Raw genomic sequence first — 20276 nt, 5'->3', positions numbered from 1 at the left:
TTGAGACTGCATCTGACACGGCTGCATTAGGACACAATGAATGGAAGTCTCGTCGTTTTAAGACTGCCATTGATAGGGATCAATCAGCTCCCAGAGAACGGATGTCTAGTCAGGCTGAGACTGCATCTGATGCCAGTAATTCTGATGACTCACCCTCGTGTGTTCCCTCGGTAATTTCTGTTTGTAGACATTTGCTCTGGTTTAATTTTCATGCCTTCCTTTTTTAATAGCCTGAACTTGAATTTTTTGGCAATTCAGTTTTTTTTTTTGGTTTTTTTTTGTTACTGTATTAGGAGCCTTTGATCATTAGTGAGGACCAGGGATCTCTTGACATAGAACGTAATGGTTCCTTTGATGATAATGATGATGATACTGATTTTGAGGATGCTCCAAAAGTCGCTTTTACCATGGGGAATAGCAAGAACTGTGGCGCTGTTTACCTCCCTAATAAGAATAAGGTATGCGTACTATTATCAATTATCAAATTTTTTGTTTGTACTTAATGATCATTTGCTTTCTTTTGTTTTAGCCTGATGATATTGACGAAGGAAAACTCAGTACCAGTGGTATGTTATTTTGTGTTGTTGCGTTGCATTAAAGTGACTTTATTTCATCATTTGTTGGTACATGAATTGTTTCTGACTTTCTTTCTTAATTTTTCAGGCAAGACTACAAACACCAAGAGAGCACCTCCAAACAGGCCAGCTGCTGTGTCTAAGAAGCCAGTTCGTGCTAAGAAAGCAGCCCCCGCTCCTCCTTCAAAGAAAGCAGTTGTGCCTGCCAAAAAAGGAAAGGCATCAGAATCAGAGGTTGACTCCTTGAGGGAGAAGGCCAATGCTTACTACGCATCTAAAGTACCTGCAATTCCTGAAGGGTCTGGCCCCAGGATATCTCAGCGTAAGAAGACTAGCAGGTCCAAGGTGGTGATTGATGAAGGTAAGTGTTTCTGCATGCCAGATTTGGTTATGTATTTCTATACTTTTACACATGATAGATCAAAACTGTAGATCTCCAAAGGTGAAAGATGTCGTTGACTTCAGAGTTTTGTTAACATTAAATCAGGCACCTGCAATCAGAGTTTTAGAGTTTTCTTATCTTTTTTGTGGGGTGGCTCATATAGCAAGGGCCTCAAATAATGTACTCAATTCAGATGAGCACTTTGATTCAGACACTTAGCCTTCAAGAAATAATTTAATGGTTTTTTTTTAGAAAGACTTAAAGTAGTCATTTTGTTTTGCAATCTCTCACAACTCAGCTCCATCATGGATCATTTCTCTTTATTTCTCCATTTTCATCAAGTATCTCTTGTTGAATTTTCTTTTGGAGTGTATTTAACACTACTTTGCTTTGAATGCAGATGCTTTCAGTGATGTTTCCAATCCAGATGACCTGTAGGTGAGCTATATTGCTTCTCAATATAAATTTTTTCAGATAGTTCTGATGAGTCGGATGATGAGGACATAAGCATGCGTTGTTCACGTCAGCTAGTTAATGCTTACCAAAGAGCAAACACCTCTGAGGATGCTGATGATGAGCTACGTTGTCTTAAGCGGGCAAAAGTTTTGTTGCCAAATGGCTTTAAACAATTACCTCCCTTGTTCTCAAGACATGGCGAAGAGCTGTCAAAGCTTTTTAATCAAGGTAAGGCTTGGGTTGAAATTGTATTTGTCCATACATTTCAATAAATTGTTAATTTCATTCCAATAGTGTAACTCTAATAATGTGAATTTGTTAATTATCAGGCCATAGCCTTACATTGATTGCTATGTATTTTATGAGATGGTTTTCAGTTTGTTGTTTACGTGACTTATTCACAGGGATCAGAAAATATTTCACGTCAGGCTGGTACATGTAGGAACATGACTTTGTAATTTATATTTTTTAATTGCAGAATCAGCTGATGACTGCACTGACAACAAGGACAATGCTGAAACCAATGATGACAACAACTCTCCTGGACAGGTAGCTATCTTAATAATTCTATATCTATTATGGGCATCAATGTTTGGATTGTGGATTTTGGTGCATGATGCTAAGATCTTAAACTTTTTAGGGTAACCCGGAAGACCCATGCCCTGTTTGTCTAGAAAAGGTTCACCGTAAACGTTATCAATGCGAAGAATGCCTTGTGTTCATGTGCTGGTTTTGTCTTGCGGAATGGCTGAAAGTAGCGACAACTTGCCCCCATTGCAGGGACGAAAAAGACATCATTATTGTCCCTAGTGACTTAGATTCTTCTGATGAAGAGTGATTTCATTAGAACTAACTGTGTTCATTTTTATCCTTTGTTCATTTTTTTTTGTGATTGATTTTGCTAAAGAATAATGAGAATTCTGTTCCTAACAAAGATTCCCCTTTAGGAGAGTTTATTCTATGTTGTTCATTTTTATCCTTCGTAAATATTTTTGTGATTGATTATGCTAAGCATAATGAGAATTCTCATTTTTAAATGAAGATGAATCATTGTTTGTTTTTTTTACATTAAAACTTATCTTGACCTATACATTACGTACTACATTCTTTCTTTTACCCTGGATTTCTTACAAAGCATGAAGAGGCTTTCACATCAATGCTACTCATATTCTAGTGTGGGATTCACCCTGTGTTTCAGGTGGGAGTTAAACTCAGCTCAGACCAATTAGATTCCCTTTGGAAGTTAGATTTCCATTTGGCTCATGACTACCTCCATCTCCCTAAAAGGACCTGCAGTGCTAAGCCTAATAAAGAATGGGGTACACCCATGAAAACTTCGAGGTTTGACAAACTGGCAGAAATGGTGAAGAGGATGTGGTTGCGGGCCTCCTTATACTTTGAAGTCTATTATGACGCTGACCTAGGATGGGGTCTTAGAGTCAATCCTTCTTATGAAGGGAATCTGTGCGTAGTTTAGAATTCTAAACACAAGACTTGGGGCTGAAGGGCAAGTTTCATTTGCTTTCTAGATGTTGTTGGAAGGTGATTCCCATGGCACGAGGTAACAAAAATATCAGGCACGGCAATTTATTCAAAAATGTACATTTTATGTTACATACAATACTCTATTTCCGAACTTAAATTTACAAAAGTGTGCATAGTCAACAGTGAGATAGTAATTAACAATGGCATACCTAAAAAGGGATCACAAAAACAAACAATTCATTTTCCACAACTCTCTATCACTGCTGCAGTGATGCATCAATTCTACATCAGCAACATCGTCTGGTGAAGCACTGTATACTTGTACCAAATTAAAGAGAGGTGATTCGTTACATGTAATTTCTCTACAGTGCAGAGCTGACTTTTTTTTGAGCAAAGCAATGCAACCTGCTGGGGATTTAGAACGTTTGACATTCTCTCTCCCCCATACCTTTAGTTTACTAAAGGTTTTTATTGTTATACTACTGCTATATTCATACATGGGCCATGACAAACAGACCAAGCCTGGAGCAAATCCACAGACATATATATATACCAGGTGATTCGTTACATGTAATTGATCCAGGAAGCGGAAGAAGGGAATAACTTGACTTATCCCCAAATTGAGTTTTTATTTTATTATTGTGCCTTAGAATGGTTTACATCATTACACCAAATTATTTGACTGAATTCCAAGCAGTTTTGGAGAAAATCCACATGGAAAAAGGGTATAACTCAACTTAACCCCTTTTACAGTCTAAATTTCATTAGAAAATGGAGATAACTCAACCTTAGTCTATATGAGTCCGTTTAACAAATTGGCAAAAGGATATAACTCAACTTGTGTTTTTATGAATCTAGTGTAAAAAGAATCAACTCAACTTAACCCCCCCTTAATTTTAAATTTCAATTTGGAAAAAAGAGCTAAGTCCAAAAAATACACCAGAGTAACATACACTTTATGTAGACTATTGTTCCACTTGACTTGTCTCCAAATTCCACTTTGTTTAGGAAATATAAGGTGAGCTGACTCTGTTTTCCATTTCAACGGAAAGTGATAAGTCGCAGAAATCCTCTACGGAGTGACCTTACACTTTTGATTTTTTCCCAAAATTTTACTAATGCTTTTTGAAATTATTAACATCTGCAACATTCATTTGTTTTGTTTTAGTTTTCCCTGCTAACAGGTTTTTGTTTCTCCTGAAAAATGGCCAAAATTGAGTTATCCCCTTCTTCCGCTTCCTGGATCAATTTCTCTACAGTGCAGAGCTGACTTTTTTTTGAGCAAAGCAATGCAACCTGCTGGGGATTTAGAACGTTTGACATTCTCCCTCCCCCATACCTTTAGTTTACTAAAGGTTTTTATTGTCATACTACTGTTCGGAGCCATACTCTGCGGACTAAGGGCCCCCTGTGTTGCCCATCAACCTCACTAAGTAACAGTGAGAGGCTCATGCTTGACAGAGCCGTTGGTTGAACGTCCATCCTTAAACCTTAAACCATGACAAACAGACCAAGCCTGAAAGGCCCCATTAAATGTAAGGAGCCATGTAGGCAAAGCTACATGAGCAAATCCACAGACATATATATAAATATATATATTAGGGCCAGGCTAAATAGGGCAAGCTTTATATAAAGGCTGAGCTATATTATATTGGCCAAGATAAATGTAAATCCAACAGGATTTTGTGTGCATCCTGACAGAGCTAGCCAAAATTCCAAGCAACAGGCCTTCCCCTCACAACTAAGTTATCCAAGTACTGTTCATTGTCGATCTTTATGATGCATTCTACGTATATGGTCATTTAAGTGAAAGGCTGAACCAGATAGATGTTTGTAACAAATTGGACATTGATTTTGTTTTTGTTTTGGTTCTTTCTTTTTATACCTTTTCAAGATCATCTGTTCAAGTTTCTCTGCATGGGCAGAGTGGTGCCTTTTGATGTGCGTCAGTAATCGATTTAGACGACCCATGCCACCTTTGTAAGACCGGATACAAGCGGGGCACTGTAACATAGTTTTACGTGCCACATTCAGTTCTGTTTTTATCATTTTTCCTTCATGGTGAGTTTCTTTGGAGCTGATACATGGCAAAACAGTTTTGACAGATACCTGAAAACAAAGACAACAAAATCAATTTAAAAAAAATAAGGCAACAGATTTTGTGCAACTCAAAGAATTTTCTTGCAGAAGCTTCGATTTGAATAAAATTATCTTTAAGATATTGTTACTTTATTGCGTGGATCCAGGGGCACTTGTTTGACACTCATCAAATTGAATTTGATAACATGATTTAAGACCAAATTTAACCACACAACAATTAGTGCATTTAAAAATTAATATTCTTTTGTAGTAAAGTGTACCTCTAAGAAATGACACACATCTTAAGATAAAATCTGCATAGAACCAATTTAATTTTGCTGGTTACAGAATAGCTTCTATTCTCGATACCCACTTCAGCAACAGTTGAGCGGGAGAGATTTGGTAAACCAATGCCTTGCTGCAAAATTGTAATGTAAAACTTGTTAAATAAAATTGGTGATATACCTGTTTCTTTCCATTCTTGTTGAAAGAACTTAGATCTGACAATTTTCCGCAGGAAAGTGAAAATGGGTGCTGGTCAGGGGTGAGCAGACTTTCACCCTCCAAATAAGTCTTCAATTGTTCAGGTTGAAAGGCTAAGAGGAAAGGAGTCATGTCTAAATGCATTTGTTCAGATCCCCTGGGAAGGAAAACAAATACATAAGTAAGTTAATGGTACAGGTTATGAAGTGAAATCTACTCAAGAAACAGAAATCATAACTTACAAACATGCACATCTTGGTGATGTCAATCCATAAGGAATCCATGATACTGTAGCAAAGTTAACGGCCTCTGAAATATTGCTCCCCATATTGAAGCCAAAATGAATGGCATTGGGGTGAAGAATCACAAATTCACCAGGTTTTTGTATGATCTGTGGGATTGACGTACATGAGGTGTTGCTTCTCTCATTGATTACACAAAAAGGGACAAAGACACCTTTGGAAATACTAACACGAGGTGGTTTTTGATTGATTTATGATAATGATAATTTGGGCGTACCTTTGAATGAGGAATGCTGTATTCAACCAAAAAATGCTGTGTCAGCATGACATGTTTGTGCCCTAAAATATTACGGCATGCCTTGTGACTAAGATCCAGCCGCATTTGTGAAAGATAGAAATCAACGAGGCCAACATACCTTGGAGGTATCACATACCTAGGAGTAAAAGAAAAGGAATCAATTAGTTTTGTTCTTATGTAATGACAAAAAGGGGGTAAGTTTACATCCATTAAACTTAAATCAATTTTATAAGATTAATCCTGTCACTATTTTTGTGCCAACAATGCACCTTTATTCAGTGACAATTCATAACAGAGTGCTCTGATTAGCCCAAAAAGTATAATACAAGCTTACCACACTTTGCAGTGTCCATAATGGAGGAAATTAATGCTCCACAGAGATGCATGTTCAATATGGGCAACAAATGAAGAATGAGTAGACCCAACATAAAAGGAAGAACTAGAGAATGCAGGGTGATTCACAGTAGGCAAATTTAAGATGGAGTTCAATTTGGAAAGAGAGAAACCACTAAAGATCTCAACAGGTGCACCACTAAACTTAATATCAGCACCATACAATATTGTATCCTCTCTTCTCTCATTGTGCTGAATGGCAGCATGTTGGTCATCGCTTTCCAGAGATCTACTGATATCGCAATCAATGCATAGTCTGTGGCTAAGTCCTATTGGATAGCTATGAAGAATCGGTTCTGTCTCGGAATAAGACGAAATATCTTGACCATTTGACTTCATGTCATGATGCTGTGCAAGGACGTTATCTCTTTGACCCACCAGCTTCTCCACCACTTCAATGATATTGTCCTTCCGATTCAAGGCATTTCCTGCATAAGCATTAAGAACTTTCCAGTAATGATGAAAAAGTGCATCCTCACCCAGTACTGCAAGCATGGAGGAGCTGTCAGTGACAAAGAAAAAGCAAGTTCAAACAAGGTAAGTGAATACGATTGGCTATTCTTATTATTATTATTACAATGGGCCACAGCTCACCAGCAAGAATCTGCAGAGTAAGCAGCAGGATCATTCGCCTTGCTCAAGAAAACAGACACATCTTCCACAAGAGGATCAACGCTCTTATATCCAAATACCAGGTTATCAGGTCTGTAGAAGAGTTGCATTTGTAGGGCTGCTTGGTCTAACTTAAGGCCGCTCAAGAGGTCACTGAAAGATGTTTTTCGGACAAAACTTTCCGGCAGGCAAATCTAAAATGTAAAAGAAAAAAAAGATATGTTTCAAACTGCTTCAAATTGAAAAGACATAATCAAACACTCAAAGAACCTTGATTGCACCCTTCTCCTTAACTTGGCCACATTCCTCTATCAGATTAAGGAAATCGGTAAAATTTCTGAGGGAATTTTCTGTTACATCGACTTCTGCCCTTTTTGCATCAATTCTCCACTTTAAATCACTCATATTGTGAGCAAATGCAACAAATGGAATATTGAGTTGCCACAGACAAAACTACACCATGGGAATGGGAGAGTATATTCACAGGTATTCCTGACTGCCAGTACACCTGCAAATAGTCAACACAATTTCCCAAGGCTATTCACAGGTAATCAAATCACATGAATGGTCCAGCATTTAAAATAAAGGGTAATTACTTTCTGTAAGAGTTGGTCCCAGCTTGGCAATAGAAATCCATCTTTCGATTCCAGACTGGGATCTTGGGGTCAGGTGAGGTTTCACAGAGTTGACTGCTGACCTGATGGATGTAGCTGTGCTGGGTACAATCTACTCTTGTCAAATGTACTGCAGCCAAAACCATATCCTGGTGCCACCAAATTTGCTAAAAAATTGGCAGTCTGTGAGGAGATAAATAAACAGATGAGAAATCATGATCAAGATAAGAGCAGGAACTCAAACAGGGCGAGGGAAGCGTACCAGAGACTGGAGAGCAAGAATGATCTTTGTCAGACGTCAAATGGATCAGAACAGATTCTATGGAAGCAGCTGTGCAGAAACAACCATCGCACAGAATAGGCACCGTTCATTTCATCCGCAGGAGTTAACAAATGGTGGAACATCTTTGACCTGAAACAAAGACGACATACATTCAATGTAAGATTCAATCATTGCTTTCTTTCAGTCCTTCATTCTTTAAAAGAGGTGCAGATTTCTGATTTGGAATGCAAACATAGTTTCACTGGAAGTAGAGTGTAACTTGAGTCGAATTTATACAAGCGAAAGGGATTGGATGTAAAAGTTTGTTCCAGTTTGGAAAACTTGTGTATGAGACAGTAACATTGCATCATTGTTACCAGCCAGCAAACAGAATGCAAAATAAACACCCGGCAACTTTGATAGCAAGCTAATTTTGAGGAAAGGAAATGATTCTTACAGCTGAGTAAAGAATCGATCAATACTTACAAACAAGCACATCTTTGTGACCCCAGTCCACTATTCTCACCGAGTTACATCAAAGCAGCATGAGTGCTGTTGGGTTTTCAAGGACGGCCATTGGTCAGGTGCAAGCTGAATCGTTTTAAACTGATGAAAACAAAACTTGAGAGTCTTTCAATCCTCCACAAACTTGGCAAATTGAGATAGTGAAGGATGCATCAATGAACCAATGAGATGGTCGAGAAAGTTCATTCAAAACAAGACTCGTAACAGATAATTAAGGATATCAAAGTCTGTCTTAAGAAAGAAAAGGCAACGATAGTTGTGGATGACATCAGACAATGATACGACAAGGTGGACCAACAGTAGGCACAATAAAGAAAAATAAATCAATGTTTGCCCATATTGAATGCTTCTGCACTTACAGAAACTACTAAATCAAATCATACCATAAATATTAAAATAAATAAATGAATCATGGATACAAATACTGACTGACACTTGTGCTACGAAGGGATTGAGAGTCAAGGTCTGTTTCCACTCAGACAATGTTGCATTGAAGGCACTATAGGGTAGTAGCGCTTAGAAATTCCTTCAAGTACTGCAGGTGCATCTTGACTGTGACATTTCATGACATGAGAGACTAACCGTTTCAGACGGTCAGCTGTACCTTTGAAGCATTGCCAACATTTGGGGCATTCCACAAGCAACATCATTGAACAATGACAGGGATACTTTGGAGGCTCAGTATTGAAAGCAAGACTGCCCTTGATAAAACTGAAGCACTTTTGCAGAAAACTATCCCACAGTAGTTCAAATTCTTCATTGGGTGGACCTTCACCAAATTTTACTTTTGAAAGATCTTCTTTTAAATCTGTAGATTCCACCTGCAAAAAATGAAAGTAATAAGGATTTAGGGGGGTACTTTATGAACAAAGCAAATGCTGCAAAAGGAATAAAGTGACAAACCTCATCAAAGTGATTTGGTAACGAACCACAGCAGTTTCTTGACAACCAACTCTCACATGGCACTTGCTGTTGTAAATTCTCCCATGAATGAGTTGTATCACTCAATTCTTCTTTGATGGAAATCGATACTTGAGGGCTCTGATGGTCATGAAGAAATTCGTCTTTAACAGAATTCAAGCCTTCACTGAACTCCTGCTTGATGAGAGAGAACACAGCTGATGCAGAACCACTAGGGACAGGTTGATCAATTGGAGGATCCGAACTGCGTTCACAGCATGACATATCGCTGGAACATAAGTGAAAATTGTCAGAACTGTTACGATTAAAATTATATTTGATTGGTCGAGTCCCTCCTGGTGTAAGTACCTGATGCAGCAAGATACAGGAGGTTAAAAAGCATGCGATTGCGTGCCGCCTCCCCTTCAATGCACCGACACTAGCTGCGTACTTGGACAGTTTCCGCCAATAACGACGGTCCAATTGTATTCATAAAACATACGAACAAATAGATATTTCTCATTGAACCTGCCTAGATTCTCCACGACTTGAAGAGGGTGCTTGTTTTGATCTGAGCAGAACAGCAGACTGCATTTTGGGCGCACTCTCACTTGTTTTCGTTTCGTTATGCGCAGGGAGGAAGCGGCGCTGACGCGCATGCGCAAGGCGGTGTGCTTCGTGTTCAAATTGTCTCGTTCGTAACGGCCAAATGACCGGTTGAAATGGAATTGTGGAAAGGACTCAAGTCTCTGAGTTAAGTTTACGCTGGGCATTTCATTATTTGATTACTGTGCCTAACGTAATTCTTTCACCGCGTTGGTGGAAGTTCCGGGCTTTGACTCGGAACGATCGGTGCCAGAGTGGCAAGAGCCTAACTTCCTGCCGCCCTTCGAACGGCTAGAACTTGTCAAGATTCTACAGTTCAGTAAGAATTATGTTCTTATGGTCTAAGGTGAGAATTTCCCTACATCTTGCTTCAAGTTTCTTCGTCATTTCGTAGTCCATTCAATTTTTGACAGTGGTCGTAATTATTCCGGTGCCTTCGACTTGGTGTCGTCTTCCGTTTGCATTATCGAAAAACAACATTGGTTAAAAATAATTTCGTTTATTACAGTTGTGGAGCAGATAACTACGAGCAGGAGCCAGCAAATGCTACGTTTTGGATTCGGGACCTAGAAGAACCGTTGACGCTCTTTGTCGTTGGAGCTCCATTTGAGGTTAGTACAGGCCGCAGTCCGTTTTCATCATATCAGTTCGTTCATGCTGTCATTCGGATAAGTTCTTTCTTACATTTTACAGTTTGAAAAGGGAACCCCTAATTCTTACTGCTGGGATCATCGTTCTGAACATTGCCACATCATTCAAACTATGCCCGGTGAGTGATATGAATAATGTGTTCCGGAAATGCTTTTGTTCAGTCAACATTGCATTTCTAGGTGACTTCAAAATTAGTTCAAGGGGCTCTTCAACATCTGCACCTCAAACATCTATTAAGTTCCGTTGTGGAGTGCAAGAAATCAAGTTTCTGTCTGAGAGCTGCTTAGGCCAGACTTTGCTTATGGTGTGAGCTGATGAAGTGGCCGCCTTGAATGTCGTTGAATGTTGGGCCAGCCTGAGCCCAGCATCCCAAGTGAGATGTATTCAACTGTTCTCTCTGTCTGGGAGCTTTAAAGGCCGGACACTTGTGGTGGTGTGAGCTAAATCAGTGGCCGCCTTGAAAGATTTGTTTCCGCTGGGAGCTTTGGAAGGCCGGCGGCTGGTTTGGAATGCGACTTGGGTATTTTCCGAACTGTCTGAGAGCTGCTTAGGCCAGACTTTGCTTATGGTGTGAGCTGATGTAGTGGCCGCCTTGAATGTCGTTGAATGTTGGGCCAGCCTGAGCCCAGCATCCCAAGTGAGATGTATCCAACTGTTCTCTCTGTCTGGGAGCTTTAAAGGCCGGACACTTGTGGTGGTGTGAGCTAAATCAGTGGCCGCCTTGAAAGATTTGTTTCCGCTGGGAGCTTTGGAAGGCCGGCGGCTGGTTTGGAATGCGACTTGGGTATTTTCTGAACTGTCTGAGAGCTGCTTAGGCCAGACTTTGCTTATGGTGTGAGCTGATGAAGTGGCCGCCTTGAATGTCGTTGAATGTTGGGCCAGCCTGAGCCCAGCATCCCAAGTGAGATGTATCCAACTGTTCTCTCTGTCTGGGAGCTTTAAAGGCCGGACACTTGTGGTGGTGTGAGCTAAATCAGTGGCCGCCTTGAAAGATTTGTTTCCGCTGGGAGCTTTGGAAGGCCGGCGGCTGGTTTGGAATGCGACTTGGGTATTTTCTGAACTGTCTGAGAGCTGCTTAGGCCAGACTTTGCTTATGGTGTGAGCTGATGTAGTGGCCGCCTTGAATGTCGTTGAATGTTGGGCCAGCCTGAGCCCAGCATCCCAAGTGAGATGTATCCAACTGTTCTCTCTGTCTGGGAGCTTTAAAGGCCGGACACTTGTGGTGGTGTGAGCTAAATCAGTGGCCGCCTTGAAAGATTTGTTTCCGCTGGGAGCTTTGGAAGGCCGGCGGCTGGTTTGGAATGCGACTTGGGTATTTTCTGAACTGTCTGAGAGCTGCTTAGGCCAGACTTTGCTTATGGTGTGAGCTGATGTAGTGGCCGCCTTGAGTGTCGTTGAATGTTGGGCCAGCCTGGACCAGCCCAGCATCCCAAGTGAGATGTATCCAACTGTTCTCTCTGTCTGGGAGCTTTAAAGGCCGGACACTTGTGGTGGTGTGAGCTAAATCAGTGGCCGCCTTGAAAGATTTGTTTCTGCTGGGAGCTTTGGAAGGCCAGCGGCTGGTTTGGAATGCGACTTGGGTATTTTCTGAACTGTCTGAGAGCTGCTTAGGCCAGACTTCATGTATCTTGCAAGCTTGTCCCTAGCTACTTTTTAACTGCACTTTACCCAAGTGACACTGCAGTCATGGCATATGCAGCTTGTTTTCTTTTCTAATATGTTATTGTTTCACAGTAGTAAATTTGACTGGAGTAGATTATTGTTCCATAGCTTCCTACCACTGCCCTGTAAACTTTATTTTTCCTTTTTGGGGGCTGGAATTCTCATTGCTGCTGATAAGAATTTCTCCACCTTCAGAGTTTACCCTGATTTTTGTTTTTCAGTTGGTTGCTGCTGTCCCTCTGGTCCTGTGATCCTCTCTGTTGTTATGTCCTTTACCAATGAAAATTGCGGTCTTCTGTTTTGTTTGTTCTGTTTTTTTTTTGCTGTCTTTTTTTTTCTTTCTGTGTTTTATGTGGAGATCAGTTGCTACATCTGGGGGCCCACTTTCCAGTCTGGTTACTTTCTCGAGGGTGTCATTTACAAGGAGATGAGGTAAGAAGGACTCTGTATATCTTGTGTGCTACTTTTTTTGGTGGTTTGGTGCTATTGTTCAATGTCCTTTATTGGGAGCATTGTGGCCTTTGTACTGATGTTGCTGTATTTCTGATTGCAGATTATTGGTTTACACACATCACATCAACATTGATCAGCTTTGAGTTCTGCCTTTTAGTGATGATGCCCTGTTGGCCTGGCTCTCAGAATATTTTCACCGTTCTAGAAGTCATTTTTCGCAACTGTGTTTTGTTCTTGTCCTGATTAAAATTCCTTTTAAGGGAGAAGGATGAGAGGCTGTTTTATGGGCTGTTGTTCTGCTTAAGTCAACAATGTCCTCATTGATATTTTCAAGACGAGTCAGAGACTAGAATACCTCTTAAACATCTTTTCATTATATGTCGGTAGCTTGTATGGATCAAGATTATTGTAGAAATAAACACATGTATGGAACCACTTTGTTGTACTATCCTGTTTATTTTTCCTCAATTTTAAATTACCCTTACTCAACAACAGCAACTGCCAACAGTTCTGTTTATTTCGAATGATTTGTGATGAAGGTAGAGAAAGTTAGAATGAGCGAGAAAAATTTAAGCAAAGTGAGATAGGACATCACAGGACTACCTCAGGAAAGTAGTGTGAATTTATTAAACTCTTGTAAACTCTCCAAATGCCGAAGTAGGCTCTTCATTCCTCAGGCCTCTCCGTTCAAAGATTCAGCTGAGAAATGATGACAGAGAGGATAAGCGGCTATAGTGAAACTCGAGCTTTTCTTTTCTAAGTAGATTACACGAAATGTTGACAGGAATTATATCACTACTGGTTTCTTTCAAGAATCACATGATCACACCATAAATCTGTGTCCTAAAAATAAATAAGTCTACAATGTGCTTACTCCAGAAAGAGGAACAGCATCGCTCCCTTGACTACCACAACAACTTCGGAATCAGTTTGCGAACCACAGCACAGACTGAAGCCTGGCCCACACATAAGGAACACCTTGTAGGATGACATCCTTGTAGGCTTAGTTTTGGTTAAAAAAACAGGAACGGTTGCGAGGACCAAGGCGACTATGCGACTCAGGTAAAACCCCAACCAGTTGAGGGTGGTGAGTCAGCAGCAGGACTCATTCAGTGATGGCCCACAAAGGTCAGCCTGAAATGGGATGAGGAATTCAATTACTACCAAGTCACTGCGAGCAGCAGGCCTATCGCACAGGGGATTATTGATCATACCTTGGCGTGGTGTGTAGCCCCAGGGCCACTTGCGGGACCGCTGCACAGTGGGCCAGAAGACCGGTGAGTGCGGTCAAAATTCCGGACGGATTTTGAGCTCCAGAGTCGCTGAATGGGACTCGAACCGAAAGTGTGGCCCCACCAATGGATTGCTCTGCGAACGAGAAATCCATGGGTGAGATCACGCGATCGGCTCGAGTCCCATTTAGCGACTCTAGAGCTCAAAACGCGTCTAGTGTTTTGGCCGCATGCGCCGGTCTTCTGGCCCACCGTGCTCTGAGTCCTTGCAGCGCACAGTGGGGAGGGAAGTAACGAATTTGACCAGAGCAGACGTCCATGGAGTTGGGCGGTGTTATGCTTGCGCTGGTCGAACAGCTGCGGGGGAATGCCACACGTCGGAAGGGCTGCCTACTTGCAAGGGGCGGTGCCCAAACTTCACACCATGTGATGCTCGCTGTGTTGCGGACGATGGGCCTCCGGCCTCCTGGAGCCTGCGGATGGAACCTGGAACAATGAGCGGCTGCGACCTGTGTACGACGGAGGCAAGGTCGGCCACCGTCTCCACACAGGTGTGTTGCGGGACGGATCGATTGCCTACCTCACAGGCGCTTACAGGCCTCCAAGTCATCAGTGCGGATGACCGGCAATCGGTTCGTTCATGGCTGTCTAGTGTAGCCACAACTTGCTATCCACAGCGTCGTAACAGCAAGCAGACATGGCCGCGTCGGTGAATGCAAGTCTCCCGGGCCCGTCCGAAGGGCTGCCTACTCGTGAGGAGCGTCCTGTGCGGCGGGGCGGCACTCGCACTCCACGCGGCCACGCGATGCTAGCTGCGCTGTGGAAGATGGGCTTCCTAGAGCCAGCACACCTGGAACAATGAGCAGCACTTTTAGGCGGGAGAACGACAAAGCAGTTGCAGTGAGAGTGGCGGAATGCAGTCACACGAAAGCCGAACGAAGTGGCAGGGACACTCTTGAAAGCTTGCCAACAAAAGTACTTCACTGTACTCTGGTAAAACAAAGGAATAAAAACTATGCCCCGAGAGGAGCGTGAATAGGCATAGGACTTCTATGCAAAGTATTAGTGCCCTCCCAAAGGCATTAACTCATTACGCCCTTAATGGGCGCAGTTTTTATGCCTCTGTTTTACCAGTGTATTCTCCAACTTTGTATTACAAACACCCTTGAAAACTCTTTTCTTCGCGTTGCAAAAATTGTTCGGTAGTCGCGAAAGACAAAAAGAAACCGTTGCAAAGCATTTCCTTTGCTAGTTGCAAAGTAACAGTGTGCAACGCGAAGAAAATAGTTTGTAAGAGAGTTCGTAGTACAATGCCGGAGAATACAACGCAAGGATTTTAGAGTGAATGCGACAGGGGGGGGCTCTTTCTCTGCTCGCGGCGTTCGAAACGAAAGACAGCCAAAGACAGTCTACGCTTCAAAAGCCGCTGCGGGATGTACTTTCCCCTCCACCTTCTCCCCTCCTGCTAGTGAGTGCTAGGGCGTCTACTATGTGGGTTTTTCTGCGCGCTTAATGCACGAGATGAAACGTGCACTTTGCAACGCACGAGTCTGTGCGCGGCAATGCACGATTTTCTGCGCGGGTATGCAGAAAATCGTGCAATTTTGCTCACAAATTTGTGCGATGTGTAGTGCATGTTTCATTTCGCACGTTGCATGTGCATCAAAACAGTGCATGCGTGCACCTGTGCCGAGTGCAAGGTGAAGCAGCACACCAGTGCCGACGAGCTGCTCACCGCCTGTGCAAGGACACAAGGAAGCATAGCGGAAAAACACCTTTGACTCACTCACCCACCCACCCTGGCCCTCCCGCGCACCGCACGACGGGAGCTTCATCACGCCCGCGAAGTCGAAGGACCGTAACAAGCCTCCGTTCGAGTGCGGAGCTGCTGATGAGCCATCTTGTACGAGCGAGGTCTTATAAACAGCATAGATAAGGTGCATTACCCTTGATCGCGGACGCACTATGCACTTCATCAGACCGGCACTGAACTTACACATACAACCCGAGGACCCCCGGCCGGCCGAGGTCACCGAGGTCAGCGCCGGACGCGCCCCGTCGGCGCAGGGTGGGAGCGACGCGTCGCCGCCTGCACAGGACGAGGCGGCAGGCGAGGAGCCGCAGCCGGTGAGGCGCAGGAACGCGCCGAGCCACCGGAGGGACTTCACCGGACAGCCATCGGCGGTACTTACAGCGGTTGCAGAGTCCCCAAAACGGAGCAGGACGGAGAGGCACGCTCCTTCACCGAGGAGCTAAAGGCCCTAGTCACGGCGGTGGGCCCGGACCCCGCCCTGCCACCGTCGCCCTTCAACGGGGCGTGGGTCAGCGGGGACGACGGACTGCCAGACCTGGACTTCGACGCTCTGGATTGTGAGATGAACTGGCCCATCCTGGAGGAGGACGAGTAGGCCCCCACACATACATCGGACCCGGCGCGAACTCGGACACGGCATGGCCTTCGGCACGCTGGTGGCACAACATCTCCGCGGTCGCATGCAAGCGCCGCCTGCCAGCGCCACTACGAAAAACATCTTTCGCCGGCCGGGCCGCGCACCCTTATCGGCCAAATTTAGCACCCGGTCGCCGCGGGGCCTTTTGTCACTCGGTCTCTCTCGCGCCCCATGCGAGATGCGCCGTGAGTGCGACAGAGACCGCGCTAATGAGAGTGGCAGGTGGAGGAGACAGTGTGAGCTCGCGGAGCGCGGTGGCGGCGACGGGACCAGACGCAGCGTACCTGATTCAGTGCGACTGCGGGGGGACTCGATCTGACGCGTCGCCGCGCCGCCCTGCCGGTGGACGCCGTCATCGTGGACTCGGACACCTGCACGCGGAATAGGGCCCGCGCGGCTGGCACTCACGCACGCGATCCAGGCCGCCTGCGCGAGGCCCGTCACACACGCGAGCGTTGCGGGACTGCCTACCGCGCGGGCGCTCTCCGCGTCGGGCGGGCTGCCTACCCTCGGGCTCGCAGGCGCTCGTCCAGTCACCCAGTGTGCCAGTGCCAGTCACACATGCCCACTCGTACGGAAAGGAAAGGTCGTACCCACACCGGCAATGCCAGCACGGCCGGCCAAGCCTCACCGAAGCCATGGCGAAGCCCGGCCCGGCCGAATTTCGTTTCTTGGTCGAAGACGAAGAGGCGAACCAAGGCGAAGCCGATCGGGCGTGACGTAACGCGCCGGCCTTCGGGCGCCTTCGGCCACCTTCGGCCGTCTTCGTACAGTGGACCAGAAGACCAGCGGAGGCGGCTGAAATCCCAGAAGCGTTTTGAGCTAGGGTCGCTTTATGGGACTCGAACGTGTGACCCCTCCAATGAGTTGCTCTCCGAGCGAGGAATCCATTAGTGAGGCCCCACGTACGGTTCGAGTCCTGTTTAGTGACTCTGGAGCTCTTAAAGCGTCGAGAATTTTGGCCGCCTCCACCGGTCTTCTGGTCCACTGGGCCCGACCCGAACCTTCGCCGCTAAGAGGACGACGACGGCGGCGTGGCCAAGCCGCCTTCCCCAAGGGGCTTGCCAGCGTGAGACAAACTGCAATAGCTAGGAAAGCATTGTCTCATTCAAATCAGCTCGCGATCCCGGTCGGCGGGCGTGTCCGACGCGCGTTGCCTCCTAGCCCTCGGCCGTCAGGGTGCTCTTGCGTTCACGAGTTCAAGTTAAAGGAGTAATGCAAAGGTGGTCCCACAAACAACACGGCGACAACAACGCGCCGCGCAGTCCATTTGGCGCGCTAATGTGCAAAGGCGACCGTTTCTTCCTTCGCACCGCGGTCAGAGCACAATGGGCTAGTGCGCGTGGGTCGCGTGGGTGACGACGGTCGCCAGAGTCACCATTGAAGTCACACACAGCACGAGAGACTTTCCAGTGGACCGGGGTCAGGGTAGGTCGCAGATTGAACATACACTCGTAATTTGGGGTGCCTACGTTGGGCTAGGTTAGGTTAGACTACGTTTGGCTAGGTTAGGTTAGACTACATTTGGCTAGGTTAGGTTAGACTACATTTGGCTAGGTTAGGTTAGACTACATTTGGCTAGGTTAGGTTAGACTACATTTGGATAGGTTAGGTTAGACTACATTTGGCTAGGTTAGGTTAGACTACGCTTGGCTAGGTTAGGTTAGACTACATTTGGCTAGGTTAGGTTAGACTACGCTTGGCTTGGATAGGTAAAGCCACCACATCTTTGATTGATCGTGAGAATAGTTGCAGAGAAGCTGCTCATCGCATTCGCCTCTCTCGCGTCACCTAAAACCCCCAAAGCATTACAGGCAAATACTTTGGAGGTAACAGTCTTGGAGGTAAATGTCTTGGAGGTAAAAGTCTTGGAGGTAACAGCCTTGGAGGTAAAAACTCACTTCCCTTGGAGGTGAAATGGTTGGATGTAAAGAAATAGGCAGTTGAAGGCTTGGAGGTAAATTGCTTGGAGGTAATGGAATCATCTCAGAGAATTGTCTAAATGGCAAATATTTTTATTACTAATGAACACAACTTTTTAAATACTTTGCAGACTCGATAAAAGCACTGGTGCTTTGGCCAACAGTCTTCCTAGAGATAGAGGTCTAAAGGAGACCCTAAAAGCAAAAGCCTCAATTTTGATTTGAAGGATTTGATAGAAGTGGTGCAGGTACCTTTCATCTTCTCTTGACTTTAATGAAATACCTGTTTTGAATTGCATATACATTTGAAAAGTTTCAAAACATTGTCATTGTTTTCTTTCAGCTTGGACAAGACATAGACTTATTTGTCTGTGACAAAATTGAAGAAAGTGAGAGCTCGATCCAGCCGTATTTGATTCTGGTGAAAAGCCCCCTGTATAATACATTACAAGATTTTTTTTGGTATTGGATCAAAAAGCAATGCAAATTGCAAGTGGGTCTATCATGAAAGCAATTGACGTGCTTTTCAAATCATACTTCGTGTTCAATGGCAGTATCCTCTCGGGGGGAGAAACACCTTCCATTCTTGGCTACTTGCTTTGCTAATGTCTTTGAACAAGGTCAGAAATCAAGGCCTGATATTGTGACTCCATCAGAGCAAGAGCTCCTGAAGAAGATAAGCTTAAATTGAATTCAATTAGAGTTAACTTGTGCCTCTGCCAAGTATTCTATTTTTGTTCTATTCTTATGTTATTACACTCTCTACTTTTTAATTAGAATTTATATAAATTCTGTATATACATACTTATTTGTCTCTTGTTACAATACTAAATTCTAATGGACAAATTGTTTACAAAAAAATAAAAGAGACAAGGCTTCAGCAGAGAAAGACCTATTTTAATAACCTGTAACTATTACAAAAATTTAAAGCACCAACACATGAGAAGGAACTTCAACAGTACACTAGCTATTGCCTAATATCCTTTTTCCGGTTTGTTGCTGTGTTGGGAGCATCTGCAAAATAATAACAAATGGGTAAAGAGAACAGAAACCAAAAACTAAGAGGAGTTATGTCCAACAATAGTTAGACAATCTTACCTCAGAAGTAGCCTTGATTCCTTCGAATTTCTCTTGGTAGCAGAGGCAACATACGGTCAATTGTAGATTAGATTGGTTGAGTCAAGTAAAAGTCATAGCCGATTTAACGGTGAGCTGTAACAGAAATCCAAAACACTTAAACAAATCAGACATGAATCAACATTTAAATCATGCAAAATGAAACACATTTCATTTGATTCAGAATTCCATGCAAGTTGCCCACTAGAAACAGCAATGATAACTAATGCGGCTCTGAATCTGACCTCACTCGAATACAATGCCCAGCCTTGGCAACAATAAAACAAGCATGGATACCTATGGAAACGGATCCCTGCCTCATGTGAAGGTTATGGCAGCCTACTCTATGCATAAATAGGAAAATAACTCACTTTAATACACCTGCTGGCATGCTCAGACCTGGGCGATATTGACCAAAGCTGCAACGGCTGACAGGAAAGCTGTTGGTGATTCATGGTGAGAATAGTTCTTTTTAGTAAGAAGTATTCCATTTTCTTGCGTATTGTCATTTACCTGAAACCAAAGCAACCATGTATAAGACAGGACAAAAGAAACAAAGAGGTCATAGCCAGCTACTGCTGGAGTTTAGGTTATTGATAACATAATATAGCTATTGCAAGCAAAAGAGGAAGTCGTCAATTTTTAATGAAGGAGTGCTACAAAGGAAGGAGCAGAATCTTCACAGAGAAATAGTCAGATAAAAACACAGTACTTCAGAAACTAGGAAGAAATAATTATCAAAGTCAAAGAAGTGATAAGATAGGCAAGCATGACCACAAGGCCACAGAGACAACCAGGACTCGGCGAATGGCGTGACAAGATTAGTTAACAATAAGAAAATAATTGATCTGGCGTAGGGAAAGGAGGTGCAAGTTCAT

General features: G+C 43.8%; 2 protein-coding genes and 2 long non-coding RNA genes across 5 annotated transcripts; 2 read left to right on the top strand and 2 right to left on the bottom strand.

The window, feature by feature from the left end:
- Positions 1–76: 76 nt before the first annotated feature.
- Positions 77–2310, top strand: LOC117648300. Of its 2 annotated transcripts, XM_034390756.1 has the most exons (7): positions 77–170; positions 294–458; positions 530–566; positions 664–936; positions 1432–1641; positions 1892–1962; positions 2054–2310. In XM_034390756.1, exons 1-7 carry the CDS (start codon positions 102–104, stop codon positions 2249–2251), a joined length of 1023 nt encoding a protein of 340 aa, XP_034246647.1. In that variant the 5' UTR covers positions 77–101; the 3' UTR covers positions 2252–2310. The 2 variants fall into 2 exon arrangements, with proteins under 2 accessions (XP_034246647.1, XP_034246650.1); XM_034390759.1 differs by lacking the exon at positions 1432–1641.
- Positions 2311–4150: 1840 nt separating this feature from the next.
- LOC117648196 (lysine-specific demethylase 4A-like) lies at positions 4151–8538 on the bottom strand. Its single transcript, XM_034390536.1, has 10 exons — positions 8368–8538; positions 7882–8031; positions 7602–7802; positions 7276–7513; positions 6988–7199; positions 6335–6895; positions 5980–6136; positions 5703–5851; positions 5443–5617; positions 4151–5007 (listed from the first exon to the last, which is right to left on the bottom strand). Exons 4-10 carry the CDS (start codon positions 7408–7410, stop codon positions 4660–4662), a joined length of 1737 nt encoding a protein of 578 aa, XP_034246427.1. The 5' UTR covers positions 7411–7513; positions 7602–7802; positions 7882–8031; positions 8368–8538; the 3' UTR covers positions 4151–4659.
- Positions 8539–9987: 1449 nt separating this feature from the next.
- Positions 9988–10988, top strand: LOC117648329. Its single transcript, XR_004587892.1, has 3 exons — positions 9988–10258; positions 10421–10523; positions 10606–10988. It is a non-coding gene; the product is annotated as an uncharacterized LOC117648329 (long non-coding RNA).
- Positions 10989–18896: 7908 nt separating this feature from the next.
- On the bottom strand, positions 18897–19856 carry LOC117648307. The gene is made up of 3 exons (XR_004587888.1): positions 19770–19856; positions 19381–19494; positions 18897–19296 (listed from the first exon to the last, which is right to left on the bottom strand). It is a non-coding gene; the product is annotated as an uncharacterized LOC117648307 (long non-coding RNA).
- Positions 19857–20276: the final 420 nt, after the last annotated feature.

Source organism: Thrips palmi, unplaced genomic scaffold (assembly GCF_012932325.1).
Source record: "Thrips palmi isolate BJ-2018 unplaced genomic scaffold, TpBJ-2018v1 HiC_scaffold_3, whole genome shotgun sequence".
Lineage (NCBI taxonomy): Eukaryota > Metazoa > Arthropoda > Insecta > Thysanoptera > Thripidae > Thrips > Thrips palmi.
This window is presented reverse-complemented; position numbering and strand designations above follow the sequence as displayed.